The sequence below is a fragment of the Erpetoichthys calabaricus genome, chromosome 10 (genome assembly GCF_900747795.2).
Source record: "Erpetoichthys calabaricus chromosome 10, fErpCal1.3, whole genome shotgun sequence".
NCBI lineage: Eukaryota > Metazoa > Chordata > Cladistia > Polypteriformes > Polypteridae > Erpetoichthys > Erpetoichthys calabaricus.
Genome location: NC_041403.2, coordinates 148,859,475 through 148,886,959, shown reverse-complemented (window position 1 = coordinate 148,886,959; position 27,485 = coordinate 148,859,475). Strand labels below are relative to the sequence as shown.

Below are 27,485 nucleotides of genomic sequence, written 5' to 3'. Positions count from 1 at the left end.
CAGCAAAAAATCCGCGATATATATTTAAATATGCTTACATATAAAATCCGCGATAGAGTGAAGCCGCGAAAGGGGAAGCGCGATATAGCGAGGGATCACTGTATTGTAATTATTCAGAGAGCTGTAATATCACGAATGTAATGGATTATGTGTCCTGTTGGAGAAAGAGAAAGCCCGTTTAAGAAGCAGATAGTGATTTACACACAGAGCACATAGAAGATCAAATACAGAACAAAACATTTAACGTCCTACTTTAGTTACAATGGGATTTGAGAAACTAGTAAATTAAACGATTTTAAGGTGAAGTTATGATGTTCTACTTTAATGGTAAAATAAACTACGTGATTAAAGTGGAAATTTCGAGATTAAAGTTGACATTTCGTGCTTTTTTCCCCACTGTGTGCCTATTTTTTTGTCTGTACCCTAATAAGCTTTCATATGACACTCAAGATGGTGGGCTACTACTTGCCTTTTCACGGCGACTTTGATATGTGATTTCTTTTTTATTTCGGGCACTGTGTGACTTTGTGAATTTGAGCTTTCGAGTTTCTCCGACACTCTGTCACTCGATCAACTTTCTTTTGTTGATTATACCACTGTTAAAACCAACAAATAGTACGTTTTTCCTTTGCCTCCACTTGGTATTCGCTGAAATTCTTATATTTTCCCCCGTGCTTTTCCCATTGTCTTTTCTCAGAAGGCTATTTATATCGATTTGCATATTCAAAGAGGCGTAATTCTGGGAGGAGTTGGGGCGGGACAGAAGGCGCGTGCACGTGCGTTACTTTTCACGCTGATCGGGATTTATGTAGTGGAAGAACATGAAAGTTTGCGTGCGCACAGATTCCTGCATCTGGATTTTTCTGTGCGTACGCACATTCCTGCTTTTGTGCTTACGCCATGTTATAGTGTGAGTTCTACGCACGGCGTTATACATGAGGCCCCTGGAGTGGTCGAATGAGAGTCCAAACCTCAGTGGCTGGACTTTAAAATGTCTTCTTTATTCACAATCCCCATGACACCTGACACAGCTTGAGCAGTTTTGCAGTGAAGAATGAATAAAAGTCTTCTAATTTAAATTTCTTAGGTACGCCCTCTGTTCGTTTAACTACTATGGGGTTTAGATGCTTTAGCTTTGTTGCTCCTCATCTTTGGATCTCCCTTCCTCAAGATATCCGCAGCATTGATTCTCTTCAAATCTTTAAATCCAGACTTAAAACTGATCTTTTTAAACCTACTCCCCTTGATTTTGTCCCTTGATTGTACAGTGTTGCATTCTTATGATCACATTTACAATAATAAATAATAATAATTCATTACATTTATATAGCACTTTTCTCAGTACTCAAGTTATTTTGATTGTATATTACTATTTTTCATTGTATTGTTTTCTTTTAATTTTTTTGTTAATTTCTTTTAGTATTTATATTACTTTATCAATTCTTTGATTTTGCACATTTTCTTTTGAATTTTTGTAAGATGTCCTTGAGTGCCTTGAAAGGCTCCCATAAAGAAAATGAATTATTATTATTATTATTATTATTAAAAACCAGTAACGGTGTACTGCACAATGACGTGCAGTGAAAACACTTGACTTGATCATTCCTAGTTTTCCTCCTCTTTCTCTGTACGTTTAGCCTTCATTTGCTCAGAGGTTGATGCGCTTGCTGCTTCCTGAGCAGCTCTTCTTTTCTCCACCGTAGCGGCCCGCTTCTTCTCTTCTTTCACGTTAAAACTGATTAAGTCAATGTTTGTGTTGCAATTATTTAGTACGTTTTCCTTAACTTTTCACTTAAGCTGGCACTTAAGTCTTCAATCTGCCACAAAAATGATTTAAGATATGAAGTGGTAGGGGGAATGACGGTGAAGGTGGTAGGGATGAGAATGGCGCCCGTACGCATGCACTGAATGGCCTCCCTGCTGTCTGCTGTCGAGAGTCGATTCTATAATAAAATAAAAATAGGAATAACCTTGGAGGTCAATCATCACCCTGAAAGCAGATAGTAGACAGCACATAGTATATATGTACCAAATTTCAGGTCAATAGGTCAAATGGTTTGCGAGCCACAGGTGATTTAAAATTCTGGACAGAAAAACGAACAGCCACGGTAGCGAATTTATATTAGAAGATGGCAGAGTGGAGAAGTACAAAGCTGACAGAGACCTGTGCACCCAGACTCAAGGCTGTCATGGCTGTCAAAGGTGTATCTACTAAATGCTGATGTGAAGGGGATGAATACTTGTGTGATCTATTATTTTAAATCACTCTGCACAAAAGGACTCCTTTGGTACTGTGTCACTTCGGACAATCAGGATCCCGAGCTGTTTTGTTGTGTGGTGGGTGCGGCAACACGCTGTACCAGTGCATGCTCCCCATCCTGACCTGACTCTGCACAGATCTCTGAAGAGTATTTCTCTGTGATTCAATGCTATCCTCTTTAATAAAATCCCTGTGTGCGTCCATGTGTCCGTGTGTGTGTGTCTTCTGGTGAAGTGCGCATGTACGGGGCACGGTGCGATGCTTCAAAGGCCGCCTGATGCGTCATACAAGACAGAGAGGGCGGGACCTATAAAATATCATGTGGCCGATCCAATCGGATTTCGGTAAATGAGGTAAGACCTTAAACATAACGCACGAAAAATCCAATCGTGTACTGAGACGCGGAGACCAGCTTCCCCAAAGAGGTGGGATTAGTGTTTGTTGTTCACTCTGAGGACGCCAGATTTGCAATTAACAAACTTGGCCTGGTAAAGTGTTTTCCGAAATATACGAATTTTCATGATATTACAATAGGATGACTTTTAAAAGTAGATTTATTTTCGCGCACATAAAATCCATTGCTGGGGAGACGCCATACATACAATAATCAGCTGCACGCCAGCACAGATTAAAATACTTGCTGGAGAGACGTATTACTGTGAGAGAAAATTAAAGGCACATAATACAGTGACGCATATTACAGCCACATACAAGCCAGTATTACTGTAACAGAAAATAGACGGTCCTTTGCCATTTAATATAGACTGTTTCTACTAATGTTTATGCACTACTATTCTAGCACCCGTTATTGTAACGGGCTTAATGTCTAGTATAATAATAAAATGTTAAAACTTCCAAGAGCATGAATACTTCTCATAGGCACTGCATTCATTAAAATCCCAAAAGCTTTAAAAATTGGACAAACACCTGGATAATGCAGAGTTAGGTAGAAGCACAAAGTCCTAAAAATAAGAACTATAAATAAAAGATGGGAAACTAAAAAAAACATGTAGCAGTTTACGTTGATTCAGTTCATAATATTGCATTATGCTGAGAGTCCATTAAAGGAGAAGTTATTGTTAAAGCTATTCTATTTAAATTATGGAGTCTAGTGTTCAAAGTTAATAATGTGCAAGTGAGACTAGTCTGATGACGTTACAAATAACTGTACCATGTCTCATTGGGATTGTGAGATTAGTTTTTGTGTACAATTGCACTTCTTTTAAATTAGAGGTCTTATCACTCAGAACTGATGATGTGCCAGTGAGTCGTCTGACCATTTTACAAAAACTCTTGTCAAGTCTCATTTGGATTTAACACTTCATTTCAGAATCATCTTGTCAACAGATTCACATCCTGGCACAAATGCACACAGAGATAGACATCACTAGGAAATGTAAGCATAGCATTAGCTTACTTTAGTAGCACAGAAGCTTTACAGCCACACCAGATGAGATTTGCAGTGACTTCAAGTGGCACACTAAACTTAAAAAATCTTGGCAAGTCAGAGGCAGTCATGACGCGCTTTTGTGATTGGCTGGTTATGTAAAGTGACTAGTGAAACGAGTCATAGAGGAATGGTAATTGTTTTCATTGTTAATCCTTTAAATTGCTAGGGGGCATCACCCCCTGCTCGCTTCGCTCAACAACCCCCGTGTTTGGTTTTCCGGATACACACTTTTAAGATTTTTTTTTCTTTGAATTGTTACTATTTCATTAGTTTCACTTTTATTTCAGAATTTCTGTAAAAACAATATTTGTAATCTTGCGAGTCCCAATATGCTGAATCTTTTTAATGAGGTCAGGATAGGGTTCTCTGCTTGGAATTTCAGCACAGACAAAACGATCTACATCATCAGCAGTTAATAATTTTTTTTTACAAAGTATAAAAGTAAGTAGAGTTCTGCATTGGACTCCTGTCTGTAAAGTCCTGCTATTTTCCTCTTACAGTTCCAAAAGTACATGGGGTTACCAAGTGATACCCCAGCTTTTGTCTAGGTTTTTGTACAACGGCTAGACAGAACGTTTTTGACTCCTGGGGTAAATTTAGCATTTTAAATAAGCAGATAGATAAATATATATACATGAACAAAGTAACCAACAAATGCATGTGCGGTAAACTCCGTTTTTGAAATTCTCAAGATTCTTTATTTGTCACATGCATAGTTATACAGGACAACACGCAGTGAAATGCATCCTGATCCGCTTATCAAAAACTGTGCAAAGTTAGAAGAATATCAGTTAGATTAACAAAAAGTCATAGATCAAAAGATAACAGTATAGTAGAACATAATAAATAAGTAAAATTATGTGAATAAAGTAGAATTAAGTGTTAAGGTGCAATAGTGTAGTAATTATTGTGCAAAACTGGTGCATAGTTAAACGAGGCAGTTTGTTTGTTTGTTTGCGCTACTGCGATCTTTACTTTCTTTTTTTATATTTTCTAATTTTCCTACTTTCATATCCTTTAACTTTCTCCACATGTGTATAGCGCCTTTTTTTTTTTGAGCCTTTCTAATTTCACTGGTTTCATAGTCTCTAACCTGCTCTGCATGTGTTTAGCGCCGACATTTGTAAACGTCTTTATGAAGTTCTACTTTGTCTTTTACTCATTGTCTTTTACTTCTGAGCCGGATTGGACGTGCTTTTGTTTCATTTCCACTTGTTACGGACTGATAATTATTTTCCTTATTTTCTGAATTCGCACCTCAATTATTCTTTTTTGCTCTTTTTTCTCTCCAACGCATTTGAGTCTCTTTTCTCCACGCTGCTTTCTTCTTCGCTTAGATGTCGACATTTATTTTATAATGTACTGTCTGTCCTTATACACTTTATATACGATGAGAGCCCTGGATCTGTGTGTGCTCAAATCCTTCACAAGACTGAATGTTTTGCTGCCTATTGTCCTATTTGATAGATTGTAAGTAGGGCGTGTCTTTGGTCTCACGGGTCTTTAAAATGTCTTCCGAGAAGATCACGTATCGTAGACTTGCTTTTTGCTTTCCAGGATAGGATTTCTTTTTATAATAGATAGATCATCTTATTAATTTAAGCACAACCCGTTTCAGTTCAGGTGGGTGCGTGGCACACTTGTGCAAACATGCGCTAAGGTTAGTTGATGACTGCCGGTTGGCAGCAGTGCTGCAATCAGGAGGCAGGAGTGGAGTGCGATGTGGAATAAAAGGAAGCGGGGTTAGTGCAGAGGAAATGGTTGGTTGTACTTAAGGACAAACTTATCGCTAGGAAAAGAGGTTAACAGTAAGAGCCCAAGTCACATTAGATGACCGGTAAAGTGATTTTTAGTCATGGCCTTCATTTACGTAATCATAGCCAGTCGGAGGCAGTCAGCAGTGAACTCCAGTGAAGCTGATTGCCTGATGTGACATACAGACGTGGACAAATTTATTGATCCCCTTACAGCTCATCGAAAAAGTTCTGCATGACTCATGAAAAGTGCTGACGTGAAAAGCAATCGTCCCCTGCATACCTGCATGCCTTTGATGTAAAGCAAACAGATCAAGCATTGCTTATTCTACAAAAAGATATTCTGAAAGGGCCTGGGCATGTTTGTTAGTACCCCTAGAAAAGATCCTAAATAATTGGATAAAAGTCATTTTCTAAACTAGCTATTTTCTTTGACTCATATCACACATGTCTCCAATCAGTCATTCGGCCAATTTAAAATGGAGAAAAGGCGTCACTCTGCTGTTTGGTGTCATCATGTGTCCCACCCTGAACACAGACCAGAGAAAGCAAAAGAGAGAGTCATCAGAGATCAGAAAGACAACTCTAGACAAGCATGTTAAAGACAAAGGCTAGAAAACCATCTCCAAGCAACTTGATGTTCCATTGACAACAGTTGCAAATATCATTAAGAAGTTTGAGGACCATGCGATTGTAGTAAACCTCCCTGAACGTGGCCACAGTAGGAAAACTGGCCCCAGAATGGGCAGAAGGATAGTAAGAATGGTAGACAAAAAGCCAGAGATCCATTAGTGCCTAATTGCACAATCCATCACTTTTAGAGTGACAGTGAGCTTAATGGAAGAAGATCCAGGAAGACCCCACTGTTGAAAGAAAAACATAAAATAGCCAGACAGGAATTTGAAAAAATGCATATCTGACAAGCCACTATGCTTCTGGAAGAATGTCTTTTGAAAAGATGAGACAAAACTGGAGCATTCTGGGAAGTCACATCAGCTCTATGTCAACAGACAAAAAAATTAAGCTTTAAAAAAGAAGACCACCATACGTACTATGAAATATGGAGGAGGCTTAGTCATGTTTTGCCGAGTCTGGCATGTGGTGCCTTGAGTCTGTGCAGGGAATAATGAAATCTGAAAACTGTCAAGACATTGTGGAGTGAAACGCACTGCCCAGAGTCAGAAAGCTCTGTCTCAGTCACAGGTCATGGACCCTCCAACAGGATAATAAGCCAAAACACAGAGCTAAAGCAGCCAAGAATGGCTAAGAATTGGACTATTTCGAGGTGGCCTTTTATGAACCCTGATTTAAATCCTATCGAACATCTATGGAGAGAACTGAAACATGCAGTCTGGAGAAGACCTCATTTAACCCTGACCCTGCTGGAACAGTTTGCTCAGGAAGAATGGGCCAAACTACCCATTGACAGGTATTGAAGTCTCATGCAGAGCTCCAGGAATCACTTGTTTGCAGTGGTTGCCTCTAAAGGTTGTGCAACTAAATATTAGGTGAAAGATCCCATCATTTTTGTCCATGCCATTTTCATTGGTGTTATTATTTGAAATATTCTGTTGAATCAAAACTCAAAAGCAAACTCTGATTTTTGGTATATAAGAAAAAAACAATGATGGGTGCAAATTACTTCCATCACTTTCAAGTTATTTCAGAGACAATTGTGGATCCTTCTTTTTTTGTGGTGGGGTACCAAAAAATTTGTCCACATCTGTACTTAACTCGATAATCGTCATACTCTTGCAACTGAGCGGAGCTCGAGGAGGGTAACTGCAGACCAGAGGCATTGTGGGTGTATCGGGGGTGTGGGGTAACTGCCAATTAAATTTGACTTCAGCTGTAGTCACGGAGATTCAGCTCTGTCACTTACTTTGGGGTTTCTCACGGTACGCTTTGACTACGCTGAGCACATTGATCAGACTGAGCAAAAGTGCTGACTGCTGAGCTTCCCTCGTGTTTAGGCTATTCATTCTATTTCCAGCTTGTTTCATGAATTTTACCCAATGAAATCCTACACATCATAATCTTACAAAAAAAAAGATGTTGCTGCATTTGAAAGTCTCTTTGAATTTTGTGCACACAAATGTATGCATCCAACAACTCTTATTTAAAAGTGTGTCATTTCCTTGAAGCTTTTATGTAAGACTTTTCCAGCCACAGAGAGCTGGTCAATCCATAAGTCGATGTCACCCAAGGGGTGCTGTTTATGTAAGTTAAGGGGCCTCACGTTATTGACACCAAGAGGCACCGTTTATGTCACTCAAGTGGTGCATGCTCTGGATCCAGAGGGAGACCCCCGACATCCCCCCCCCCTTCCCCAGTCCTTGAAGTCTAATAATCTCTACATATATAAAATCCAACATCTGTCTGTCTGCTTTTCACGAGAGAACTACTTAATGGATTTAGATCGGGTTTTTTTCTATAATTTGCTTGAACATTCGGGTTGTTTTAGCGACCTTTCTCATCACATTAAGTGTCATAGCTCGCTTGTGGTAACGATTTATTTGCGCGAATCTGAGAGACGCAGCGGGCCGAGGGGAGGGGGGGCGGGGCTTCCTCACTCACGCGCCAGCCTTGGAGCATATCTTACATCCGTTTAGTTAGTGAATGAGAGAACTTCTTAACGGATTTAGATCGGGCTTTTTTCTAGAATTTGCTTGAACATTCCAGTTGATTTTGCGACTTCTCTCATCGTGCTAAGAATCATAGTTCCCTTGCAGGAGCGATACAATCATATGAAAAAGTATGGGAACCCCTCTTAATTCTTTGGATTTTTGTTTATCATTGGCTGAGCTTTCAAAGTAGCAACTTCCTTTTAATATACGACATGCCTTATGGAAACAGTAGGATTTCAGCAGTGACATTAAGTTTATTGGATTAACAGAAAATATGCAATATAACAAAATTAGACAGGTGCATAACTTTGGGCACCCCAACAGAGATATATTTAGTTGAGCCTCCTTTTGCAAATCTAACAGCCTCTAAACGCCTCCTATAGCCTTTGATGAGGGTTTGGATTCTGGATGGAGGTATTTCTGTTCATTCTTCATACAAAATCTCTCCAGTTCAGTTCAATTTGATAGCTGTCAAGCATGGACAGCCTGCTTCAAATCATCCCATAGATTTTCGATGATATTCAAGTCAGGGGACTGTGACGGCCATTCCAGAACATTGTACTTCTCCATCTGTATGAATGCCTTTGTAGATTTCAAACTGTGTTTTGGGTCGTTGTCTTGTTGGAATATCCAACCCCTGCGTAACTTCAACTTTGTGACTGATTACTGAACATTGTCCTGAAGAATTTGTTGATATTGGGTTGAATTCATCCGACGCTCAACTTTAACAAGGGCCCCAGTCCCTGAACTAGCCACACAGCCACACAGCATGATGGAACCTCCACCAAATTTGACAGTAGGTAGCAGGTGTTTTTCTTGGAATGCAGTGTTCTTCTTCCGCCATACAAAGCGCTTTTTGTTCTGACCAAATAACTCAATTTTTGTCTCATCAGTCCAAAGCACTTTGTCCCAAAATGAATCTGGCTTGTCTAAATGAGCATTGGCATACAACAAGCAACTCTGTTTTCTGGTGCGAGTGCAGAAAGGGCTTCTTTCTCATCACCCTGCCATACAGATGTTCTTTCTGCAAATTGCACTGAATTGTAGAATGATGTACAGATACACCATCTGCAGCAAGATGTTCTTACAGGTCTTTGGAGGTGATCTGTGGGTTGTCTGTCACCATTCTCACAATCCTGCACATGTGCCGCTCCTATATTTTTCTTGGCCTGCCAGACCTACTGGGTTTAACAGCAACTGTGCCTGTGGCCTTCCATTTCCTGATCCAATCCTTACAGTTGAAACTGACAGTTTAAACCTCTGACTGATAGCTTTTTGTAGCCTTCCCCTAAACCATGAGACTCAACAATCTTTGTTTTCAGATCTTTTGAGAGTTGCTTTGAGGATCCCATGCTGTCACTCTTCAGAGGAGAGTCAAAGGGAAGCATAACTTGCAATTGACTACCTTAAATATCTTTCTGTCTTATGGTTGGACAACTCATCTATGAAGTTCAAGGCTTAACGAGCTAATTCAACCAATCTGGTGTTGCAAGTAATCAGCATTGAGCAGTGACAGGCATTCAAATCAGCAAAATTCAAAGGGGACCCAAATTTTTGCACAGCCAGTTTTTCACATTTGATTTCATTTCATACAACTAAATACTGCTTCACTAAAGGGGCTCTCCTCACTGTCCCGTTTCACTTCTATGCAGGCAGAGCCGCGGGGCACGGCTAGAACTGAATATGCTATGGACACAGAGGGGCACTGTTTATGCGAATCAAAAACAATTTACAGAAAAAGAACTTCTTGCTGCCATTCATGCTAGCGAGAATAAAATAGTTATCTTTGAGTTCGGCATTTTTTGTCAACTGATGTTCCAATTCCGTTTTAATGAATTCCCTGTTATAACATTATTTTATCAGTCCTGAGAACTTATTTCTAAAGGAACTTGACCTGCATTTTCTTATTCTGCATTTTTGCATCTTCCTAAAACACATACTCTCAATTCCTCCGGTCCATGCACTTCAAGCCACTGGGGTTTCAGGGAGAGAGCAAAAAACACTAAGCAAAAGACTTGACACTGTGAGTAAATAAAAAGATCAAATAAATGTTTTCTATTCATTCATAACATCCATAACAACAGCAAGTAAGAGTTTAGATAAGCATTGTAGTGCGAATCGACATGTTGGTAAACTTCCATTATTTGAGAGATTCGGATGGGACTAGCTTAACCTAAGGTTATTTATGATAGACTTTTTATAGAAGGTAAAAAAGGCACCTGAATTTTTACTAGGACTATACGCTATATACATGCATGAAATGCAAATAATTTACTTGATGCTGCAGTTATACTAACAGAGGGTTAGTAGGCTCTGTGGCTGAAGGAGCTGGGATGGTAACTCGAAGGTTTCTGGTTTGAATCCTGACAGTGACAGTAGGAATGTTACTCCGTTGAGTCCTTGAGCAAGGCCCTTAACCTGTAATTGCTCCAGGGGTGTTGTAAAAATAGTTGATCCTGCGTTCTGCCCCTAAAGCTCTTGAGTAAGTTGGGGTGTGTGAGAAATAGAATTTCCCCTCAAGGATTAATACAGTATACTAAAAAAAAAAAAATATCCCAGGGCAGGCAATGTTACCATTCTCTCAAGGATTTTTTCTGCCCAGTGTAGGTGACCATTAATGTCATTGAGTTATTGGTCATTTACATCTGGATGGAAATACTTTTGTAAATGATGTGAAAATCCTAGTGTGGATGGAGATCATTATAGTTTAAAAATTCTGTTTTAAAATGAAAATGGAGTAGTGTAGATGTAGGAAATGCCAGTTGACGAGGAGAGAAAACTCAAGAGTTGTTCTTTGAGCTGTTAGAAACATAATTACTAGCCACAAAGGCAAACTATCCAATGCTATATTTATAATTATAATAAACACTTAAAAGTGGTCTTGGCTAGAGGTGTCTGACAAACATCCAGTGATACTTCACCCTGTGGATGCATGTGGTTAGTGCTGCTGTTTTAAAGATTCAGTGCCTTGGGTTTGAATCCCATGCCTGGTCATTGTTTGTGTGGCGTCTGCACGTTCTCCTCATGTCCGTTTGGATTTCCCTCCCATATCTCCAAAGACTTGCACGTTATGTTGTGTGGGTATGGGTGCTCTGTGATAGACTAACACCCCATTTTGCGTTTCTTACTGCCTGATGCTCAGTGTGGTTGGTCTCCGGGTCTTCTTTGTCCTGAGCTGGGCTTAATGGAATTGAGGTTGTAGGCCTGTCCTTCACGCTTCTTTAAAAGAGTTGAAAGGAGTCAAAAATCTATCCCACCAGCGCCCAGGAAGAAATGGCCGTTTACTTCATTACACACTCAAGCTTGGCAAATTTGGGGTTAATTTGTGTCTTTATGGATAAATACCAGAGTATCAACTTAAATCTCTCACAGACAGGCGCACCCCACACTCACAATGAACACAGCTAATCACTATGCCAGCATGATAATTATAGTAGTGTCGTAATTCCTATAATACACTTCTATTTTGTTGTTGTAGTCTTGGCAGAGAAATAAGTACAGTACTAGGGAGGGAACGATTTTTCCAATTAATTCTCACTTGTTTTTTTTTTTAATAACGACATTTTAAAATGAACTTTAGACCACTTCTTGAAGGGGAAATCTGAAACTTATTTTGGGGTCATTCAGCACAAGCACAGGGACACAACCTTTCATAATGAATTTCAAGCTTGAATTTCCATCCAAAAAACAATTTCAGGCTTCTTTCCTGCTGTTGTTTAAGTTGTCTTGTTTACTTGAGCTATTGCTGCCTTGAGGCTTTGAATCAGCACACACTTCATCTCAACTCCCGGGGGTCTACTTAGCAAGCCTGAGTGCCAGCAACTTCAGCTGATGCACTCCACAGGTTTGTATTCGTTTTCCTGGTGTTGCACAAAGCTCACCAGCTGCCCAAAGCACACAGCGCAATCCCATCTGAGTGAGCTTGTCAAGGTCAGGCTTAAGGGAGTCAGGGAATGAGAGAAAACCTTCCAGGATTTCAGCAACCCACATTATTTATCACTTCTAAAAAAGAATCTAGACCAACAAACTTCCTGTTGCAATTTAAAATCATGTACAAGCACATTTTGTTGCCACTGGTCTGCTCAATTAATACAACATGGCATTATCAAACAACACTTGAACTAGAAAGAGAGAGACAGGTGGATATGGCACTCTATGATAGATAGATAGATAGATAGATAGATAGATAGATAGATAGATAGATAGATAGATAGATAGATAGATAGATAGATAGATAGATAGATAGATAGATAATTAATTTGATTGATTGATTGATTGATTGATTGATTTGTTTTTAAATAGTCTAAGACTGAAGCTCCTGACATAAAATAAAGTTTAAGATGCCAATGATGCAAAAAGGAAGTGAAATAAGGAAAACTGTGAATAAAATCAGACACACAAAAAAAGGAAGAAAGGTTATTCCAATCCAGTATTATGATTTAGAGGGCAGGGACCATTTATCACTTTGCTAATGATTTTCTTTAGCCTCACTGCTACTTTACACTTCAACCCAAGAGTTACAGAGTGGTGCAGGACACCCCTTGTGGAGCTCATAAATAGATGAAGATCAGGAAATTGTTTGCTAACATTTTACTCCACTCTTGCCCTCAATAAATTCTAAAAATGAAACAATGCTTTGATTACTGTAGTCTCTGCTGGAACACAGGTGAAAATAGAGATAGCACTTAACTAATGTGTTTGAATCAATGGTGTCTGCCTCCTCTTCCTCACTTACTGCACTTGTACTCGCACTACTGGTCCTTTGATGGACCACCAAAGGTGGAAACTGAATTATGTTTAATTATGTTTAGAAATTACTTCACAACTGCTGGGTCTTGTCCATGTAGATAGATAGATAGATAGATAGATAGATAGATAGATAGATAGATAGATAGATAGATAGATAGATAGATAGATAGATAGATAGATAGATAGATAGATAGATAGATAGATAGATAGATAGATAGATGTTACAGAGTTTTAGAAAGTGTAAATTATTGGCTTGTGTCACGCAAAGGAAACAACTAGGAAGATTCCTGAAATTAATGTAATTCTGTTAAGAACTGTCCATTGCATTATTAAAATCTGGAAAGATAGTGGTGAACCATCAACATCATGGTGGTAAAAAAGTGATTGTGACTGGAGATTACTAAACCACTTGCTGAAGTCAAATGTTAAGTTGTGAAAGAGAGAGCATTTCCACACGCACACTGCAATGAGATCTTACTGGACTGGGGCTAAACTGCTGTGTTGCCACAAGAAAACCAAATTGTTAGTGAGACTAATCAGAAAAAAGGATTTCAGCTTGCTAAGGAGCATACAGACTGGACTGTGGAGCAAGTGGTCTGAGGAATCGAAATTTAGCCCATTCCAGAGTGATGGATGTATCAGGATAAGAAAGGAAGCACATCATGAAGAAGATGGACCCTTCATAGTGTCCACATTACAGGCATCTGTAGGTAGTGTTAAGATCTAAGGCTTGCTTCAGTTCTTCTCAGCTTAGGAGACTCAGCAATTTTCTCCAGTAATACCATGAAGTCAGCTGAGCTCCTGAATCTACTGAATGACCAGGTTATCTCATCATAACACATTTTTTTCTTCCTTGATGTCACAGGTATATTTCCAGGACTTCAACGCCAAGATTCATTAGGATCAAATTGTGAAAAAGTGATTTAGAGCAGTGTTTCTCAACCTCGGTCCTGGGGACCCACTGTGGCTGCAGGTTTTTGTTCCAACCAGCTTCTGTTTTTAAATGGACTCCTGGGCTAATTAAGTGAACTGTTATTTCCCAAGTTCTTTGTTTTGGGAACAATATAAAAAATAGAAAACTAAGTTTGGTTAAAAAGAAAAATATATAAAAATGTACCAAGAAGTTATATGGGAATAATGTATTTTTTTCTTTTTAACAATATTTTCATCTTGATTTTCATTCTACTTTCCTAGGTGTTCTAATTGTTTAATTAATCCATTATTTACTAATTAGTGGATCTGATGCTAAAGTAGTTGCAGCCTTTGCTTATTCTGTGTTGTTTGCCAGCGTGTCTGCTCTGCTCATTTTTAATTCTCATTAATAAGATACAACGAAGGGGAAAAACTGCACAGAGAAAGGGCAAAGTATGATGAAATCAACAAAAGAGAATTAAGCATTTAAATCAATAGCAAAAGCAGAAATATTTCTAAATGTCTCAAAAATGTAAAAATCATGCTGCAGTGCTTTTCTGAATGTTGAATAACAGAAAAATAATACCATCTAATTAAATGAGATCAGTGCTATCAGGTGTTGTCATTGATTAGAAATCTGGTTGGAACAAAAAGCTGCAGCCACAGGGGGTCCCCAGGACTGAGGTTGAGAAACACTGATTTAGAGGACACATGAAGAATCACGTTGACACATGAAATGGCCACCACAGAGTCCTGACCTTAACTCCCATTTAGAGTCTTTGGGATGTGGTGGAGAAGAATTTATAGAGTTGGGTCGACTTTCACATCATCAATTACAAGATCTCAATGAAATGAATATGTACATCTGGACAAAAAAATAAATGTTGAGATGTTGCCTAATCTCGTCAAAACAAGGCCAAGATGAATGCATGTAGCAATCAAAGTTAAAGACAATCCAACTAAATATTAAAGCTTGTGACTTTATGACAAAACAAACCCCTCAAAAAATATACACCAGAATAACCAAGCTGTACAATGGCTGACCCTGTGCTCTAACCTCCAAAGGTCATGCGAAAAGATAATTTCCCATCGGGGATTAATACAGTATAAATAAATAGAGAGAAACAAAGCGTCTGACTTGGCTGAAGATAAAAAGAGCAGTCGCAGTCCCAGTAAGTCATATAGTCATATTAAAGGAATATTGCCATTGACATAAAGGGGCCTCAGTAATATTTCTTTAAGCAATTGACAGTGTGTGTGTGTGTGTGTGTGTGTGTGTGTGTGTGTCTCGGTGGGGTGAGTTTATCCTACTATAAATTGCCCTCCTAACCCCTAGGCCTCTGTGGTTGATCACAATAAATGCTTCTAGAAAGTGATTAGTCAGGTGCAGCAAATGGATGGATGGAGGTGGCAGGTGTAAGAGGAAAATCACAATAGCCTGGCCGATGTTACAGTTGGCTTTCATTTTTATGGTTTGGTTTCAACAGATGAAGACATCATCTGTTGATTAGTAGTCTCATTAGCTTATAAACATAAAAACAAAGTGGCGAGGGCATTTATTTGGGAACTCTGCAGTCTAAATATAAGATAAATCGTTAACACAGCATTCTCCAAACTGCAGGGCCTTGAGGATTCACAGCATATCTCAGTACCACCGGGCACAAGGAAGGTACCAACCCTCACAAATGTGAACTGCCATGTTTAAAAAGGCATACCCTGATTAAACATTCTTGGTAATAAAAAGGAAAAATGAAATATAAATTACAAGTGTACTCATCGATGATACCTCACAGATCCGGCCACTTGGGTTTAAATTCTGTGCTTTGCCACTGCCTGGGTGAATTGCGTCTACCTCCCAATGTCTGCATCGGAGGAAACCCATGCAGACACAAGGAGAACATGCAGACTTATAGAAATCATCATGGATCTAATTAAACAAATGCACTAGAAACTTCATGTGGATGTTTTCTTTTTGGGAACAAAAAACGGTTTCTCTATGGCATCACTCTTAAGAAACACTTTGACACCTTTATTTTTAAGAGAGTAAGAGACCCCAAATTGTGGGCGGTCGCCTTCACTCCTCTCCTCTGAGCCTCGTCTTCTTCCACCCGACTCCAGCTGATGACTGGAGGGAGCTGGCCCCTTTTATGTCCACCCGGACATGCTCCAGGTGCCCTCAAATGAGTTTCCCGCGGCACTTCCTAGTGTGGCGGAAGTGACGCATGAGCACCCGGAAGCACTCCGGGTGTCCCCGGTATTCCTTCCACCAGCACCTCCGGGTGTGGCGTAAGTGCTGATGTCCAGGGCTTCATAGTCTTCAGGGCACCCCCTGGCAGTGGCCACAGGCCCCTATAGGGTTGAGCTTGCATGCTCAATTCCCGTGGCCCCCTTACAAACCAGGGCGGCTGCCCTCTCATGGTCCTGGGGAGGCATTGTCCCTCTCCCGGTCCTTCTTGACATCCCAGCTGGGCACAGCCCTCAGCTGCCCATATATAGACACACACTAGCCGTCCCACATGGCTTCGCCCACGTAGTAGTGAAACAGGACAAACTTTAAAAATCAATCAACAAACAGGTATCGCTAGCTAAGAGTAAGTGAGGAGGGCCCCATCCGGCTCCCTACTCCTGACGTCACGCTTCCCCTCCCCTTGGCCCACAGCCTCTCTCTCCAATTAGCACGAATATATCACTCCTGCAAGCGAACTATGATTCTTAGCGCAATGAGAGAAGTCACAAATATCAACCGGAATGTTCAAACAAATTATAGAAAAAAAAACTGATTTAAATCCTTTAAGTAGTTCTCTTGTTTGCTAGCTAAGCAGAGGTAAGGTATGCCCCGAGGCCCCGCTGCTCCTTCCCTCGGTCCGGTGCGTGTCTCTCAGATGTGTGTAAATAAATCGGTACCACAGACAAACTATGATACTTCGTTAAGTAGTTCTCTCGTTCACTAGCTAAGCAGAGGTAAGGTATGTCTCGAGGCCCCGCTCCCCCTTCTCTCGGTCCACTGCGTGTCTCTCGGATGCATGCAAATAAATTGGTACCACAAACAAACTATGATACTTAGCGTTGTCAGAGAAGTCGCAAAATCAACCGGAATGTTCAAACAAATTATAGAAAAAAACAGATCTAAATCCGTTAAGTAGTTCTCTCATAAAAAGTGGACAGACAAGCAGACAGACAGACAAATGTTGGATTTTATGTATATACAGATTGTGATGGACGGCCGGGTCCCATGCCTGGATGGGACATTCCTCCGATGTATGTTCCGGGGGAGCAACCCCTGGGACACTTGGTGGCAGCCTACCTGGCTGACTTCTCTCTGGGCTCAATGAGAGATGGAGTTCTCTACAGCCCTGCTGGAATCTGGGGTGGCCACTAGGGGGCGCTGCATGAGTCCCTGAGCCTGGCTGGACGAGTCTTCAGCCCCACCTGGAAGTGCAACCGGAAACAGGTGATCAAGCACCTGGAGCACTTCCGGGTGGGACTATAAAAGGAGCCAGCAACCACCACTCAGTGGACAGAGTCAGGAGGAGGAGGATGAAGCTTGACGGGAGAGAGTGGTGGTGCCAGAAGGGAGTGTTGTTCTGGACTGTGTTGTGCCTGTGAAGTTCATGGGGTAGAAGTTCCCCACATGTGAAGAAGAATAAAGTCTTGTTTGTGCTTTTACATGTACATCCATGTAGTCTGTGCCGGGTTGGGCACAATACACAGCCTATATATAGAATATGTATGTATGTATACACAGTATGTGTATGTGTTTATCTCTCTATTATATAAAATAATAAATATAAAATAAATATAATAAATAAAATAATAAATATAAATTTCCATCCATCCATCCATTTTCCAACCCGCTGAATCCGAACACAGGGTCACGGGGGTCTGCTGGAGCCAATCCCAGCCAACACAGGGCACAAGGTAATTTATTATTTTTAAATAAATAATATTAAATTTTAAGAGGTGACAAGAAAGGTAATGTAGTACATATTCCGCAAATAACATTAGACACCAAAGGAGATCTTGATATGCTATTTGTATTAAAACGTTTACAGTTTCCCATGAGAATTGCTTTTGCTATGACAATTAACAAATCACATGGACAAACATTCGAAAAAGACGGTTTATTTATTAGAGAGAAAGAAGCGATATTCAGTCATGGGCCGTTATACGTTGCATTGTCACAATGTAAGTCCAAACACGGAATCAAAATTCAATGTGATCGTGAAGAAAAGTTAATTCCAAATATTGTTTCTTCTGAAGTTTTAAAGTAAAAGTGAAAATAATAACAATTCCCATGAAAATAGCAATCTCTTTAAATTGTATATTCGTTTAAGCAAACCCAGAGGTTGGTGAGCAAAGCAAGCAGCGGGTAGAGCCCCCAAGTTTATATATATATATATATATATATATATATATATATATATATATATATATATATATATATATAATAATAATAATAAAAGGCAAAGCCCTCACTGACTGATTCACTCACTCACTGACTGACTGACTCACTCATCACTAATTCTCCAACTTCCAGTGTAGGTGGAAGGCTGAAATTTGGCAGGCTCATTCCTTACAGCTTACTTACAAAAGTTAGGCAGGTTTCATTTCGAAATTCTATGCGTAATGGTCATAACTGGAACCTCTTTTTTCACAATATACTGTAATGGACGGCAGCTCAATGGCCGTGGGAGGAGGAGTTGAGTGTCACGTCATCACGCCTCCCACGTAATCACGTGAAAAGACTGTGAACGCAGTAGGGACAAATGAAGGAGGAGCCGCAAACAGCGAAGAACAAAAAATTCATTAAACAATTGAGAAGGGAGCGAGTGAAGCATACAAGCATGTTCATAAGGGAAACAAAGCACGGTGTAAAACGTAAGTTTAAATTAAGTTTATAGAAACGCTCCCGCTGCGGATTGCAATAACATATTCGCGAGATAAAAGTTTAATGAGAAGACAAGAGGTATAAACGAACCACACGCTGTAGCGCAACGTTAGGGGCAACAGTTTCAACCATTCTATGATCTGCTTCTCGCAACTGAAAGACGGCACATGGCGGATGTTAGCCCACTTACTGACCGCAACGTTAGGGGCTTCAACTCTGGCACTGACGATATTCGATTCTCGAGAGGGGATGCAGTGAGTGTGTATGCCTGATGAGCCTAGAATTAAGGAGAAACACGTGTCGCATACTCTTTGCATTATTTGAAAGTAAACTATTAAAACCATTCTATGATCAGCTTCTGGGAACAGAAAGAGGGCACGTGGCGGATGTAAGGTGACTTCCTGACCAACCACAAGCGTAACCTGGCAGGTAACCATTCATACAGTCAGATTGTGATTCAGAAAACGAATGCCATGAATTTAATTACCACGATCTACATACTGTCAAATAAACGAAACACATGCCGTAGCGGGACAGCTGTGAAAAGCGAGGTTCACAAAAAAACAGATCCTTAACAAATTGTTATTGGTATATTTTCGATCCGTTTAAAAAGGTTTTATTTTCTTCTTAAAAAATTAAAAGCAGTACTTCGCGGCAACGAAGCGCGAGAATTTGGCTATATATATCTGCTTCTCACAATTAAAAGAGGGCATGTGGCGGATTTTAGACGACTTCATGACCAAACATAAGTGTTACCTGCCAGGTAGGGTTACCACTTTTAATACAAAAAAATAAGGGACGCATACTGCAGCGGGTGCCACATCCCAGTGTCAACAGTTTGCAGACTCTACTTAAAAGACCCGCCCTCCTCACTGGACAGTTAAAAAGACCAATCAAACAAATGATGACATCAAGTATTACCCAATGAAAAGTAGGAAAGGAGGCATCTTCATAAAATGTGTGTGGGATGATTTGCATGAGACGCTGCTTTAAAAAAAATGATAAAAAAATACGGGACAAATCCCGTCTCGTATTGATTCAAAACGGGACGTGCAATTTCATTCTCAAATACGGGACGATTCCGTATTTTAAAGGATGGGTGGCAACCCTACAGTGCCAGGTAACCACCCATACAATCAGATTGTGATTCAGACTAGGAATGCAATGAATGTAATTACCCCGATCTACATACAAGGCGAAAGTCTTGCAAAATTCAAAGATGATGGGTTGGGATAAGTACACCATAGAACATAAAAGAGCTTATGAAGCCTTGAACCGAAAAAAGCAAGATCTCAGAGATTGTAAAAAAAAAAATAGGACGTAATGTCGTTTTACTCGCTGTAGATTTTAGTCAAACATTACCAGTTATTTCAAGAGGGAGACCAGCAGATGAACTCAACGCGTGTTTAAAATCCATGCTTCTCCCACGCTCGGTTATATGTCGCGTGTTCTCGGGTAGGTGCACCAAAAAATGTATACATTTAAGCATGTAATGGGCAAACAAAAAATGAGGTATACCCGAAGGCACTGCAGTAGTACTTAATGTAAAGTTACTTCTTAAATGTTAATGTTTTACTGTTTAATAATTTATATGCTTCTTATATGTTGTTCAAATTCTTTTATCAAAATACCAGTGACAGCGCAATGCACGATAACGTGGAGTGAATACACCATACGCATCCGCCCACGGCCGCCCTGGTGTGCGCAGATAGGAGTTGATTCTACAATAAAATAAAATAAAGATAAAAACCCTGGATTGTTTCCTGCCTTGTGCCCTGTGTTGGCTGGGATTGGCTCCAGCAGACCCCCGTGACCCTGTGTTTGGATTCAGCAGGTTGGAAAATGGATGGATGGATGGATGGATAAAAAGAGTAATACAATCATCACCCATAAAGCGGATAGTAGACGTGACGTTCTATATGTGTACCAGATTTCAAGTCAATAGGTGATACGGTTTGCGAGCTACAGGTGATTTAAAATCCTGGACAGACAAACGAATAGCCACGGTAGCAAATTACAGAAGAAGATTTTACTGTTTAATAATTTATATTTATATGAAATGTGCTTCTTATATATTACTTCATATTCTCATATGATAATGATGTTAATGTTGTTTATATTGATTTCTATGTTATTGAAACTGCATGTATGTGTGTATATGTATGTATATATATATATATATATATATATATATATATATATATATATATATATATATATATATATATATATATATATATAAAATATATGTGTATGTATGTATATATTAAAAATAACGTAACATGATTGTCAATGTAATTGTGTTGTCATTGTTATGAGTGTTGCTGTCATATATATATACATATACACATACACATATATTATATATATGTATATATATATATATATATATATATGACAGCAACACTCATAACAATGACAACACAATTACATTGACAATCATGTTACGTTATTTTTAAAATGTTTCCTTTTCTTTTTCATAACCTCTTTAACACACTACTTCTCTGCTGCGAAGCGCGGATATTTTGCTATTTATCTATATATATAAACGAGAGTTGGGATCCGAGAGACTGTGTTTGTGTGTTTGTGGAGGGATGGAGAGTTAAGTTGGGTGTTGGAGTCACGTGATCATCTCCCCTCCCATTCACCTCATTTCATTCACTTCATTTCGCTCCAAGCTGAGCTCCGCAGCTGGCGCGGTATTGCTGTTCTTGATTTGCTTTTCACATGGCCAACTATACGTTGCATGCTCAACAGTAAGCTCAGCGCACAACTTGGTCATATTACAACCGGAGGGGCGAACTGACAACATGGTATACAAAGAGATCCTTAACAAATAATTATTGGTATAATTTCCCTCAGTTTATTATTTAAAATTTTAAAGCAGTACTTCGCCGCTGCGAAGCGCGGGTATTTTGCTAGTATATATATATATATATATATATATATATATATATATATGTCCTGCGGTGGGTTGGCACCCTGCCCAGGATTGTTTCCTGCCTTGTGCCCTGTGTTGGCTGGGATTGGCTCCAGCAGACCCCCGTCACCTTGTGTTCGGATTCAGCGGGTTGGAAAATGGATGGATGGATATATATATATATATATAAAACACAACATGAGAGAGACTAATCCATATCCTCATTTAAATGTAAGTCTGTTGTTTTTCAATATCTGGTGATTTTCTGTTTTTTCATTTTATAAATTGGATTTCTGTATAGCTTGTTGAAGCAGACAGAGAAAGGGGCCAGGGTTCAGTTTGATGAAATTGTTTGGCACACAACACCATATTACTGTATTTACTATATCACCGATTGGACTGTGCTTTACACTTTCTGTTTTGTTCATTTATTAAAAACAAACTAGCTTGTACGGCAATGTGTAAAGACAGTTGCCAAGGTAGAGGAGGCCATTCAGTCCATGAAGCTCTTCTAGCTAGCTAATAGCCACGTTGTCCCAGTATCTCCTACTTTTTTAAAAGGTGTCAGGGTTTGTGCTTCAACTGCTTGACTGCTGCTATGATTCTCTCTTTTTTTTTTTTTTTTGATTGGTCGATTAGATCCATAATTTTTTTTATCTAAAAGGACATGCAGTCTAATATAGAAAAGGAAGCTGATGCAGACACTGGCATCACTGAAGAGAAAATGAGAAAGCCTGGCTAATGTCAGGCGGATGGAAAGCCGCAGGCACTGCTGATGTTTTCTGTGACTGATACTTGATGAAGCTGCTAAACTGAACTTAGACCGGGATGATAAACTGTTATTGTGCTTTATGTGGGTGAGGGGGATCTTGGCACAACAAATAAAACAAAGCAATCTGACAATTTCCAGTTCTAAAGTGAACAGCAAAACAAAAAACAGCAAATTATGAATGCAATGTTTTGAATCTGTTTCACTCAAATATGAATGCCTCGAGGTTCTACAACCTGTGACGTAAAGATGACTATGTCTACTTTAATTATTAGTCTTGGAAATTTAGTAAGCTAATAAAAAAGAGACCTGCCAGTAAAAGGAGTCTGATTCATTGCCAATGAAGTTGATTCAATTCAGTTTATTTTATTTTTGTATTCCAGGTAGCAAGCCCCTCGGTGCAGCAAACATGTCCCTTATGGGCTGAAATATGGGCCCCTTGTGGGTAGTCCATATGGGGTCCACAATTTGATGAGACCCATACTTTGGCCCATGTGAGACACTTTTGGTGCCCATATGGGCCCGCAGCCTATGAAAGTGCTCTTCACTGAGTGCAGACGTTGGGGACTGTGATACAAACTACGCTTTCCATATCGAGTGCACATAAAGACGCAGATTTGTGCCTCATTTGTGTATATCCTTGTCATGCAAGTCTCCTGGTTCAGGCTTCATAATGCAGTTTGGTCATCACTGTGTAATATGGAGCTTCTTGCATTGCCACATTCATTCCAGTGACATTTTGCATATTATAAATTTGGTGGAACTGTATCACCGTTTAAAGTTGAAGCGTTTTTCTTGTCCACGACATAATAATCAAATAGCAGAACGAATCTTTCTCTCTCATTCCTGCTGCATTTTATCCGAAGCAAAGGCCTTGTTTTTTAATTGTGCTCGTAACATCCGTTGGGGTCGGTGTGTTCAAATCGGTGGTCTTCTTGAAATGTGTGAAGCTTCACAAGTGCGTTAAAATTAACAATAAATAACAACCGCCCAGCTGTCCAAAAAACAACATGTGGAATTGGATAAGCAGTAGAAGTGGACTCAGGACTTACTCAGTGGCGTAGCTAGTGGGGGGCAAGGGGGGACATCTGTCCCCAGGCACAGCATCCAGGAAGAACCAAATTTCCCTTCCCCATTGCATTTTGGCAAACAGGAGGGGGCGCAAAATCTTCAGTTGTCCCCGGGCACCTCTGGGCTTCATTACTTTTTAGTATTACTTATATGACTGACGCCTTCATCCAAGGCATACAGTTAGTTACATTTCTTTTTTTTATTAATAATAATAATAATAATTCATTACACTTATATAGCGCTTATCTCAGTACTCAAAGCGCTATCCACACAGGGAGGAACCGGGAAGCGAACCCACAATCTTCCACAGTCTCTTTTCCATTCTACTTGCAAGTTTGATCAACATACCACACGTCACCACTTTCTAACATCATCACAAACAAAATATTGTGTGATGGTATTGCATTTATTTTTTTTTTGCTTAGCAGATATTTTTATCCAAAGTAACTTACAAAGGAGGTCAACTTATTCAAGTCTAGGGACTGCCTTTGAATAAGCATAGTAGGACAGGTTACAAAACTTGATTTGACATTTCAGATGTTTGTCCTAACGTGGCACTAACAGTAATGTCGCAGATCCTACACAAGTGGGGCACCAGGCTTCAGTTTAGGTGGACCCACACTCTTAAAAATACTGGGTTGTATGGCTTCTCCGCTATGGATTCTTTAAATTGGTAATGAGGGGATTTGGAAAAGTTCCTAATATGTGGACAAAACAGAAATCTTCAGTGTGTTTAGTAGGATTCTCTCAGATAAAGAAAACCTGAACATATCCAGCGTTATTGAATGCAGTAAATGACTAACCCATGGCATTTCACAAATCTCTTATCTTTTCATATTTTATTTGTAACTAAAAGGTTCTTTCTGGAACCGTCCCTTTTTTTTTTTTTTTTTGGATGGGGTGGGGGACCAAAATGGGTTCCCCTGTGCCATCGCTCTGAAGAACTGGCGTGGCACTTCAACTTTTTAAAGAGTACCCGCTTAAATGTGCTGTGCTTTCTTTTTTATCTATGCATTTAAAACGCGCTCGCGTTGCAATTGATTATTTGTGCTCGTTGGCCTTTCCAGATGTTCCCACACGGATTCAGAGTCATTCAGAACCAGGCTCCAGGTTACAAAGGGCAAAAGTTGGAGTCCAGGGTGGTGTAACCCTGATAAAGACAACGCTACGGTGATGCTTCATTGATACAATAGACAAAATTCCAGAAAAGACTGTTTAGCTTTCAGCGGAATAAAGACCTTATTCGTATATTGTTATTAATATCAACTCAGCACGCAGATGCTCTGTTTATTTTTGGGACGTTAAAAAGGCGAAACTTCTGATGCGATCTCCACGATGTTGCACAGCAGACTTTAAGGAATTTCTGCTGACATAAAGTTGGGGTCCTCGCGACCCCGCAGCGAATAATGTTATATTGATAAGATAAAACATATGTATATTTCCGGATGTTTACTAAATTACGTTATTTGCTTTCCCATGGCTTTTTCTCAGGCTACAGAACATACTACACTGTTCGCAAAAAAAACTATTACTGAAAAATTATTAAACATATGAAAATATTATTAAAAACACTAAGGATTACATGTATAGAAAATAAATAACGAAAGAAAAAAAATAATTAAGAATGGAAAAAGAGATTTATTCCGATGTAAACACCCGCTTTGACAATGCGTACACAAATCACTTGTTGAAGTGTAGAAGAGTCGATTTGAGATCGGATGAAATTAATAAACTGATTATAAAAATAACACTCATGTTGTGCTTTCTTCCAGTCCCATGCAAGGCATTTATCATTCCCAGTGGCATAACTTTCTTTCTTTCTTTCTTTCTTTCTTTCTTTCTTTCTTTCTTTCTTTCTTTCTTTCTTTCTTTCTTTCTTTCTTTCTTTCTTTCTTTCTTTCTTTCTTACGTTCGTTCGTTCACTACAGGCATTAAAAGTTTAAAATAAAAGGTTCCGTGCTCCCTCGGCACATCTTTTCCAGTCATAAGCCTGTCTCTCTAAGCTCGAAGTATCGTCTTCGCTTTGCACACGTGGCTCGAGGAGCCAGGCGGGCATGTGTGCATTTGACAAACGGCACCTTCTGCGGGAAGTCTGCCCTGCAGTATGCTGGCCCCGTGGTAACTGCCATTCGTTCAGAACAATCCAGGAAAGTCCGTACACGGCGCGAAGAGACGAGCAATCGCCACAAACTGTTTTTCTTTTCACCGACAGCAAATAAACTCTCCAGACCGCAGGTGCCTTAAACCTTTTGTGAAAATCAACGCATATACTTGGAGCCTTGTTGCCATAGTTACAGCCACTTTAAAAACGCGAGGTATTGTATGAGAATTCAAGAAAGTGTTTTAACATAAACTATTCCCAGTTCGTTCGTGTAGATCTTCGCCTCTCAGTACTTTAGGAATATTCTTGATGACAATTGAGCGATACGATTCGAACTGCGGGAGAATCCAGGAGATCACCGCATATATAACGGTTTTATATTTAGCTTGTATTCTTATGAGGGGTCATCAGAGGTTACGGGACAAGCTGCTCTCACTAAAAGCCGACTGCAAGCTGGCACTATCGGCCCTTGCGGGATCGCTTTTATCGTTTATTTACGGTCTTGTTCACCGATTCTACTTTAATCTCCCCGCATCTGAATTACAAACGAAAAAAAAACAAGAAGGATCCTTCCGTGCTTCCAATACCGAGTTCCGAGCAAATAATCGCTTTGCCCCTTTTACTGTTAACTTCGGGCTGTGAGATCGCTCTCGTTGTCACTGCGGGCAACAGCTCGAGTGAGCGCGCCTTTGCCTTTGTGACAGCTCGAGTGGCGCTTACACACTTTGTTCGCTGTCCCACCCCAAGGGGCGCGTCTCCACTTTCTAGTGACACTTCCTGTTTAGCTTTTCTTACCTTGGGCTTGTTAAACACAGGTGCTTTACTGTCGCAGTTTTGGGCCATGATGAAGTGGGTAGAATCCAGAGTTTCTAAAACGCTAGACACAAACCGATCTCTTAAATGACCGTCTTGTCCGCAAGATGTGCGCTTAAAAACACAGTCAGGGAGCCCCGCCCCCTGCGTCTGTCGATCATGACTATCAATAAACGGGTGAGCCTGCCTCCAGTCGGAGAGTCGTGGGGCCCTGGGGGTGAACGTGCTGACCCTGGAAGCTGCACCTTAGGCTCTGCCGATCGACTTTAGGGTGAGGGTTCGATTGCAATGCACGGACTTAAAATATACGTAAAGGCTGATCGTTTGCACCGTTTCTCCTTACCCGAAAGCATTTTGAAATAGAGAAGGCTGAAGTTGCGTCATTTGCATATGCATTTGTATATACGGTTATATGGTTAGATCGCTGACGTTGTGCAAGCCGACAATTTTATCTTGTTTCACTTGAAGTCTGAAGTGTCTTTTCTTTGTGTGTAAAAGCTTTCCGTTATTCCGTTATTCTTCACAACCGCTTTACATCTCCTGTACAGTGCAGGGGTCTGGCTACGTCAAAACAGAGGGTCCATGAAATGAACTTGACCTAAAAGAATGCAGTTATTATTGACAAGAGTGGTGCAAAATACACTTAGATAAGGGAGACTAGCTTCATATTTTTCCAATTATTGCACCTAATGTAACGTTTTTGTTTGTTTTTTTTGTTATCTTGAAATACAATTATAGTAAATCAAATGTTTATTCCAGGGGCGCATCAGTAATCCGACGTTCTGGGTTCAAGTCCCACGCGGAAGTTGCTTTTGTATAATGTAACGTTCCACCCGTGTTTTCATGGGCTTTCCAACTTTTAGACTGGGTTAACTGGCAAATCCAAATAGGTGCAGTGTGAATGTGCCCTGCATGTTTACTGGCAACCCATCCAGGGTCACGCCCATTGCTGCAGAACGTGCACACTGACTTATACAGTGTGGCATGGCTGTGGGTTCAAATCCCGCTACTGACATTTTGGGATCTGAGCACGTCAATTCACCTGGATGTGCTCCAATCATTGGCAAAATAGTATGCCGATGCATGGGCATCAGAAACCTCATGGGACCCACTCCCAGTTTCCATTGTGCCTGTACGTTAAGATGGCGCTGGCACCAATTAGAGAAAACAA

At 40.0% G+C, this 27,485-nt stretch overlaps 1 protein-coding gene across 1 annotated transcript in view; it reads right to left on the bottom strand.

Moving 5' to 3' along the window:
* ada (adenosine deaminase) overlaps positions 1–26,439 on the bottom strand; it is a 147,319-nt gene extending 120,880 nt beyond the window's left edge. Inside the window, exon 1 of the mRNA XM_028812079.2 lies at positions 26,297–26,439. Coding sequence (XP_028667912.1) covers positions 26,297–26,344 — 48 coding nt within the window. The 5' untranslated portion in view covers positions 26,345–26,439. The remainder of the gene's footprint in view (positions 1–26,296) is intronic.
* Positions 26,440–27,485: the final 1,046 nt, after the last annotated feature.